The sequence below is a fragment of the Bos indicus genome, chromosome 3 (genome assembly GCF_029378745.1).
Source record: "Bos indicus isolate NIAB-ARS_2022 breed Sahiwal x Tharparkar chromosome 3, NIAB-ARS_B.indTharparkar_mat_pri_1.0, whole genome shotgun sequence".
Lineage (NCBI taxonomy): Eukaryota > Metazoa > Chordata > Mammalia > Artiodactyla > Bovidae > Bos > Bos indicus.
Window position 1 is genome coordinate 9501419 of NC_091762.1, and position 9028 is coordinate 9510446.

General features: G+C 44.1%; 1 protein-coding gene across 2 annotated transcripts in view; it reads left to right on the forward strand.

Moving 5' to 3' along the window:
* COPA (COPI coat complex subunit alpha) overlaps positions 1-7187 on the forward strand; it is a 44086-nt gene extending 36899 nt beyond the window's left edge. For both annotated transcript variants that reach the window (XM_019988005.2, XM_019988013.2), the window contains exons 22-33: positions 242-330; positions 720-843; positions 1727-1816; positions 1983-2092; positions 2902-2979; positions 3146-3214; positions 3731-3867; positions 4099-4285; positions 4375-4485; positions 5023-5184; positions 6085-6279; positions 6536-7187. In XM_019988005.2, the coding sequence (XP_019843564.2) occupies positions 242-330; positions 720-843; positions 1727-1816; positions 1983-2092; positions 2902-2979; positions 3146-3214; positions 3731-3867; positions 4099-4285; positions 4375-4485; positions 5023-5184; positions 6085-6279; positions 6536-6595 (1412 nt within the window). In that variant the 3' untranslated portion in view covers positions 6596-7187. The remainder of the gene's footprint in view (positions 1-241; positions 331-719; positions 844-1726; positions 1817-1982; positions 2093-2901; positions 2980-3145; positions 3215-3730; positions 3868-4098; positions 4286-4374; positions 4486-5022; positions 5185-6084; positions 6280-6535) is intronic.
* Positions 7188-9028: the final 1841 nt, after the last annotated feature.

Consider the following 9028-nt stretch of genomic DNA (forward strand, 5'->3'; position numbering starts at 1 on the left):
AGCTGGTTTCCCTTAGAGCAGGTGGGGCCCCTCAGATTAAGCCGTATCTTTGTATGCTGATTTCACAAATGACATCCCATCATTTCTCCCACGTGCTGTTCCTTAGAAGTGAGTCCATAAGTCCAGCCCACACTTAAGGGAAGCGGATTATGCCAGGACTTGAATACCAGGAGGCTGACATCAGGATGCTGATGGTACACTTGGAAATGTACCTTTACCACAAAGTCTGTTTTCTTCACAGAGTCACTGGCCTATCTCACAGCTGCTACCCACGGCTTAGACGAAGAAGCTGAGAGCCTGAAGGAGACATTTGACCCAGAGAAGGAGACAGTGAGTCTTTATGTAAAGTGTCTCTGATTACAGGATTAACTCTGATATCTTGGGACTATTTAAACTTACAAGGGGCTTCCCTGGTGGCTCAGAGGTTAAAGCGACTGCCTGCAATGCGGGAGACCTGGGTTCAATCCTTGGGTCAGGAAGATCCCCTGGAGAAGGAAATGGCAAACCCACTGCAGTATTCTTGCCTGGAGAATCCCATGGGCGGAGGAGCCTGGTGGGCTACAGTCCATGGGGTCACAAAGAGTCGGACACGACTGAGCAACTTCACTTTCACTTTCAAACTTATAAATGTCACTCCCACTGAGATCAAAAGAAGCTCCACAACCTCCCCTACAATGTTCCTGAGAGCTGTTTGCTTTTAACCTTCTCTTGCCTTCCAGATCCCCGACATTGACCCTAATGCCAAGTTGCTTCAGCCACCTGCACCCATCATGCCGTTGGATACCAACTGGCCCTTACTGACTGTGTCCAAAGGGTTCTTCGAGGGCTCCATTGCCAGCAAGGGTAGATGTCCACTTCTTCCATAGCATTTTTGTTGTGTGCTTGTTTTGTGAGAAACTGTTCTAGAGAGTACCCTTAGCCATAATGTCCTTTCCATCTATTCTTTTTTCTGTGTGACGCCTCATGGAGCACTGAAATGCCAATCAGAGTTATTGTACAGCCTTTTAAAAACTGAATAAAATCATGCTGAGATATGAAAATTCAGAAAATAGGAGGGAAAGAGGTCTCTTGGTTCATGCTTCTAACAACCACTGTTAACTTTCGGTGTATTTTCTTAGGTTTTACCATATATGTAGTCATACTCTCCATTCTGTGTTTTATCATTCATGACATACAATCTTAAGATACAAACCTCAGCTGCCTCAATTCTGTCATGTGACTATACTCACTGCCACTCATCTTTACACTGTTTTCTTGGAAAAGTCTACTAATTTGTTTCTTCCGAGTTTCTTGGCAACTAAGAGCCTACTTAAATAGACCTTGGGCATTTTGTACCCAGCACTGCTCTTTCGTCCATATCCTCCCCTCTAACCTTTGTCCTCACACCCTGTTTACACAGTAGTGGTGCTAACTTAGCAAAGATCTCAGCAAGAAATGCCAAGAATTGGTACCGAAGGCTGGTTAGGAAAAGATTGTTTAAGAGGCAGTTTTTGCTAGCAGGAAGGTCAGTTGTTTTCATCTCTCTTCTATTCCTTCATTCTGTGAAACCTATGCTAACCTGCAAGTTAGCATGACATAGATACCACAAAAACAAATAATAAACAAAAACAGTAAGTAGACAAAGCATTGGCACCTGCTTCTTAGGGATACATCTTGCCTGCAGAGGAGGCCGAATCTCAGAGTTAACCGACTATAACCAGCTCCTTTCTGTCCCTTCCCACTGTAGGGAAGGGAGGCGCGCTGGCTGCTGACATTGACATTGACACTGTTGGTACTGAGGGCTGGGGAGAGGATGCTGAGCTGCAGCTGGATGAAGGTAAGATGCTCATCTCGGGCTGTTCTGGGCAGATGGGCTCCTTGGAGTGGGACTGGGCTGTGGGCAGTTCTGCAGGGTCCTGGACCATGGGATCCCAACATTTTTCTTGCCTTTGGCTAAAATTGTCATGTTGCAAATCTATTTTGTGCCTGGATTTTCCTTACAGATGGGTTTGTAGAGGCTACAGAAGGTTTGGGGGATGATGCTCTTGGCAAGGGACAAGAAGAAGGAGGTGGCTGGGATGTGGAAGAAGATCTGGAGCTTCCTCCTGAGCTGGTAAGTGGAATTCTCACCCTTGTATGGTTCTCTCCATTTACCCCTGTGGAGGTCAGCAGCCTTGTCACCCCCCGACCCCTGTCCTAAGGACCCCAAAAGGGCGGAGATCTAGATCCTCCTAATCTGCTCTTTATCTCCCACTTGAAAGATAGAAGAACATAACTAGGGTTGTACAGTGGCAGCTTATGAAAAGGCAGCAAGCTTTTTTGTTTGAATTGGAACTTTTCGTATATAGCTTTTGTTACAACTACTGAAATTTCTACTATTTTGAGAATCATCTTCCACAACCACCACCCCTCACCAGCAGAGGCTGGGAATAAGATAGTTTTGTTTAGATTTATCAGGACAAATTGATGCTTTTGAAGCATCAATTGAAGAATTGATGCTTTTGAACTGTGGTGGTGGAGAAGACTCTTGAGAGTCCGTTGGACTGCAAGGAGATCCAACCAGTCCATTCTAAAGGAAATCAGTCCTGAGTATTCATTGGAAGGAATGATGCTGAAGCTGAAACTCCAATACTTTGGCCACCTGATGCAAAGAGCTGACTCATTGGAAAAGACCCTGATGCTGGGAAAAGATTGAAGGTGGGAGGAGAAGGGGACGACAGAGGATGAGATCGTTGGATGGCATCACCGACTCATTGGGCATGAGTTTGAGTAGACGGGGAGTTGGTGATGGACAGGGAGGCCTGGCGTGCTACAGTCCATGGGATCGCAAAGAGTTGGATGCTACTGTGCGACTGAACTGAACTGATCAGGACAAATTGCTTGAATGCCTTAAAAAATGACTCATTTCTCTTTTTCCCCTAGGATATACCCCCTGGGGCAGCTGGGGGAGCTGAGGATGGGTTCTTTGTGCCCCCAACCAAGGGAACCAGCCCAACTCAGGTAAGCAGAGAAATACAGCCCTGGAGGGGTAAATGTTTGTGAGGTGGCTATACTTGATTACATGTGTAAAGAATATTGACACTCTTCTGTTACAGATATAGAGTAGGATTGTTGGGAAGAGAAAGAGCAAAAGTTCACTTGTCTTGGGTTTTCTGTTCCTTGTTAGATCTGGTGTAATAACTCTCAGCTTCCAGTTGATCACATCCTGGCCGGCTCTTTTGAAACAGCCATGCGAGTGAGTCTTAAAGTTACCTTGGCCTTCACCGAATGTGCCTGGGGTCCCAGGGGGATGGCTGACTCATCTTAACCAGATGGAAATTATTATACCCACAAGGGCAGAGGTGTATATGTATCACCTCTCATCTGCTTTCAGTACGGCTTAGTAATCTCTTAAAGAGGATTCTTCCAGCCATTTTCCACTGGTTTATAGCCTGCTTTCTGGCTCACATCAATGAAGTCAGCACCCCTTCACCCCTTCATGAACAGGTGTATGTTTTGAACACTAAGCCATGTGCTGTGGTAGCAATAACAGTACCAACAGCTGCAGCAAGCACTAACATCTAATGTTGACTGTTTGCCAGTCACTATCATGAATGCTTTATGGGTATTATTTAATGAAGTAGGTCCTATAATTAAATATAATTTATTGATGAGGAACCAAGTAGAGAGAACTTAAATACCTTGCCCAGGGTCAACTAGTTTTTAAGTAGCAGAGCTCAGATCCTTATGTTTTCTTCCTCTTGTATTCCAGCTCCTTCACGACCAAGTAGGGGTAACCCAGTTTGGCCCCTACAAGCAACTGTTCCTGCAGACCTATGCCCGAGGCCGCACCACCTATCAGGCTCTGCCCTGCCTGCCCTCCATGTATGGCTATCCTAATCGCAATTGGTAAGGCCCCTTGCTTCTCTCTGTTCCAGCTTGTGGTAGATATTTCAGATGGTAGCCTCAGGGAATATCAGCATTGTCCCAGAGCTGATGTTTCCTAGTAGGAAAAGATCTTTGACTTGCCACTTTTCCCTGGCTTTTTTCACTGTAGGCTGTTGTGATCATGTTTCCAGAAGAAGTTAGGTTGAGGTGGGCTCCTAATCATCCTGTCTTCTTTCTACTTTTCTCTTTCAGGAAGGATGCAGGGCTGAAGAACGGTGTACCAGCTGTGGGCCTGAAGCTTAATGACCTCATCCAACGGTTGCAGCTGTGCTACCAGCTCACCACAGTTGGCAAGTTTGAGGAGGCTGTGGAAAAATTCCGGTCCATTTTACTCAGCGTGCCACTTCTTGTTGTAGACAATAAACAAGAGATTGCAGAGGTGAGAGCAGTCTAGCTGCTTGTCACAGTGCTAGGCACCCCCCCAGTCGTGCATCTGTACCGTGACCTTCTTTTGTCCCCTATCTCCAGGCTCAGCAGCTTATCACCATTTGCCGTGAGTACATTGTGGGTTTGTCCATGGAGACAGAAAGGAAGAAACTGCCCAAGGAAACTCTAGAACAGCAGAAGCGCATCTGTGAGGTAAGACCTCTGAGCAGTACAGAGGCATCCTCCCTTATACCCTCTGAATGAATAAATAGTAAGTCACTTCAGTCGTGTCCGACTCTTTGCGACCCTCTGGACTGTAGCCCGCCAGGCTCCTCTGTCCATGGGATTCTCCAGGCAAGAATACTGGAGTGGGTTGCCATTTCTGTCTCCAGGGGATCTTCCCTACCCAGGGATCGAACCAGGGTCTCTTACCTCTCCTGCCCTGGCAGGTGGGTTCTTTACTGCTAGTGCCACCTGGGAAGCCTCTATGGAGTCTGAATTCTTTAGGTCTCAATGTGGGGAGTAAGAGAAATTTGGGCCTGTTTCTGTGACAATAGAATGTATTTCTCCACCTTTCTTTCTCATCCCATAAGTTCTCTATAACTAGGAGGCAGAAGCTTTCTCTGTTTTATAGCCAGTCTGGTTTTTATTTGGTTGTTTTGTTGTGTTTTTAATGCATGTGTAACAACTTATAAATGATCTAGCCTAGCTTTAGCATCAGCCTGACATGTTCCTCCTTCTGTCCACCAGATGGCAGCCTATTTCACCCACTCAAACCTGCAGCCAGTGCACATGATCCTGGTGTTGCGTACAGCCCTCAACCTCTTCTTCAAGCTCAAGAACTTCAGGACTGCTGCCGCCTTTGCTCGGCGCCTGTTGGAACTCGGGCCCAAGCCGGAGGTGGCTCAACAGGTATATGGGAACTCCTTCAGTGAGCATAGGAGAACTGGATCTCCTCTTACATGGAGGGGGTCAAAGACCAAGGTTCTTGTCTCAGAAACAAAGTGTTGTATTACAGCATTCAACAAAAGAGCCAACAAGATGCCATCCTCTGTTTACATACAGAGGATGAGGACCTCTGTATGGCATGAGGACCCCCTTTAACTCCTGGAAACTAAGCAAATACCTTACTCAGACATTGCTCCACTGTGAGAATGTGACCTGTGACATCAAATAGCTCCTCTGTAGCTGAAAGTCAGCCCCGCACTGTCCTTAAGTTCAAGGTTTCTCCTTACCAACACCAGTTACCTCCATATATATACATGTCCCATTACTTGTGCTTTCTGAAAGCTTTTTTATTTGGGCAGTGAAAGCCAGTATTAACCCTTTCCTGGCTAACCCTGACAATTCTCAGACTTCGTGGAGAAGTATGGGTCTAGTTGGCCTTCCCCTGTGGCTCAGCTGGTAAAAGAATCCACCTGCAGTGCGGGAAACCTGGGTTCGATCGCTGGATTGGGAAGATCCCCTGGAGAAGGGAAAGGCTACCTACTCCAGTATTCTGGCCTGGAGAATTCCATGGACTGTATAGTCCATGGGGTCGCAGAATTGGACATGACTGAGCGACTTTCACTTCACTTCACTATGGGTCTAGTTCCATAGGGCCACTTTGGGATAGAAAAGGAAAAACCGTGATACAATAGGAATGGCAGTTATTATTCCTTCATATGACCTGTGCGGAGGACATATTCTGTATTCACTCAGTACAATTGCTTCTTGCATCAAAGAAACTGCTAAACCATGGTGTTGAGGTCATTTGAGTTGTGGTGTGCAGTTTTCAGTCCTTTTAAATAAAACATTCCTTCCCTCCCTTAGACCCGCAAAATCCTGTCTGCCTGTGAGAAAAACCCCACAGATGCCTATCAGCTCAATTATGACATGCACAACCCTTTCGACATCTGTGCTGCATCTTATCGGCCCATCTACCGTGGAAAGCCAGTGGAGAAATGTCCGCTCAGTGGAGCCTGCTATTCCCCTGAGTTTAAGGGTCAGATCTGCAAGGTCACTACGGTAAGTACTGTCCTTGAGAAATGAATCTAGAGTATTGAGGGAAGGGGAAAGAAGGCATATTGGTCCTTTTGTTTCCTGTATTCCCGCCTCACACCTTAAGGTAATGACATTGGAGAAAGGTAGAACTTCTCCCCACCACTCCTTACCAATCAGTAACCATAACAAAGCACTCTCCTGTGCTCACTAGGAGGGCAGGGAGTAGACTCTCTAGGCTTCTCACCCTCAAAAACCCCTAATCTTTTTTCTTCTTCCACAGGTGACAGAGATTGGCAAAGACGTGATCGGTTTGAGGATCAGCCCTCTGCAGTTTCGCTGAGGCCCCTTTCTGTGTGTAGGGTGAAACACCATGTTTCCTGCAGAGTCTTTATATTCTTCTAGCTCTTTCTTCCTTAACTACTCTTCGTGTTGGTGTTTAGTTCTCCCTGCCTTAAAATCTAATGTCCTTTTCTCTTCTTGTATGGCTAATCAAGTCTAAACCTGACTTTGTTGTTGTTGTCGCCTCTGAGAACCTCTCGTCTTCTCAAGGTGACTTATAGTTGTGGTCACACTTAGCCTTGCCTTTCCAGCCTAGATCTTTCAAAGAACATTTGTGATGAACATTTAAATAGTAAATTCCTTCAATATTTATCCTTTCCCTTTCCACCCCATGTGTACCTTTTGTTAGAAAGGAATGAGATGTAATAAATAAGATAGCGTCTTTAACTCAGTCATACCAAGCTCTTAGCCATCCCCATTTTCCTTGGGCATTTAAACTCCTAGGCAGATATAGCCTCTCTGTGCCCAGAAACTTAAAGTCTGAGAAGAAACTGTTTGTTTTCCCAGAAATGCATATCACCTTTTGTTGATTCTTTCCAAAGATTGTTCCTGTATTTTGTTTCTCACACGAAATAAAGTAGATTTTTATGAGAGTTTTGTGGTTTGTCATTTGTTTCCTGGACACGCTCACATTCCTCCTTACTTCATGTAGCTGCCCCATCCAAGCAGATATCTTTCCTTCAATAATTATTTTTAATTACAAAGATAGTAAATACCCATTGATTTTTTTAAAGTAAACTGCTGTGAGAATGGTAGAAAGCAAGTAGTTCCCTATTCCATTGTTGACTGTAACCTTCCATCTATTGCTAATTAGTAATACACTCTATATAGTACAACATATTTTGCTTGTCATGTAATAAGATTAATTTGGTAGTGTGATATAATGCACCTTTGATGAAAATATGTACTGTCATTTCAAATTCATGTTTTCAATAAACAGTACATTTAGTTCACAAATCAATAAATTTAGAAAGCTATTCAGTGATGTCTTCCTCCTCTGCTTTCCCTCAGCCACCCAGTTCCTATCACCTTCCCCAAAACAGGTAACTGCCATTGTTAGCTTCCTTAAATCCTGCCAGAGGTTTTTTTTAAAATGTATATACAAGCAGATGTCAATGTGTTCTTCCCTATCCCCCTATTTGTATCTAAATGGAAGCATACTACTTAAGGATTTTAAGTTGTCTTTTTATTGATGGATATACTTATTGATTGATATTTGACTATTATAAACAGTGGTGCAATGACTATCTTGAACATACATTGTACAGGTGGGGAAAGTGAGCCTGGAGGATAAACTCCTAGAATTGTGTGATTCCTACATCAAAGAGTGCAGGCCTATGTATCTTTTTAGCTTTAAAAGATGCTTTCTTGGTACTTCCTTGGTCCAGTGGTTAAGACTGTACTTCCACTCTATGAGGCACAGGTTCAATCCCTAGTTGGGGAACTAAGATCTCACATTTTAAAATTTTTTTTAAAAAGATGCCTTCTTAAACATAGTATCCCCAAAATAAGTCTGCCTTTTCAAAAAATTTGCATACTAATTTCATAACAGTTATAAACATTCTTATTGTAACCTAGGCAAATTGATTATTTTGGTAAAAGTTTTTTAAGTTTAAAACTTAAATTATAAAATTAGTTTTGCATATCAATATAAACATAATGAACTAAGGGATATGAAAAAAGTGGACAATCCTCATGAAGCTTACATAATCTTAGTTCAGCTTAGTCGTGTCCGACTCTTTGCCACCCCATGGACTGCAGCACACCAGGCCTCCCTGTCCATCACCAACTGGGAAACAAAATGGATAAATGTGAAGTAATTGAATACCAGACAAGAATTTGAAGCTGATTAATAAACAGTGGAGAACCAAAAATGTCCTTAATCAAGAGAGGAATACAAAGAAAAGGCTGTAAAATATTCTTGCAGCAGTGTTCTGATTGCTTTGCCAACAAAGGTCCATCTAGTCAAGGCTATAGTTTTTCCAGTGGTCATGTATGGATGTGAGAGTTGGACTGTGAAGAAAGCTGAATGCCGAAGAATTGATGCTTTTGAACTGTGGTATTAGAGAAGACTCTTGAGAGTCTGTTGGACTGCAAGGAGATCCAACTAGTCCATCCTAAAGGAGATCAGTCCTGGGTGTTCATTGGAAGGACTGATGCTGAAGCTGAAATTCCAATACTTTGGCCACCTGATGCGAAGAGTTAACTCACTGAAAAAGACCCTGATGCTGGGAGGGATTGCGGGCAGGAGGAGAAGGGGACGACAGAGGATGAGATGGCTGGATGGCATCACCGACTCAATGGACATGAGTTTGGGTGAACTCTGGGAGTTGGTGATGGACAGGGAAGCCTGGCGTGCTGTAGTTCATGAGGATGCAAAGAGTTGGACATGACTGAGCGACTGAACTGAACTGAACTGAATAAACAGTGGAGA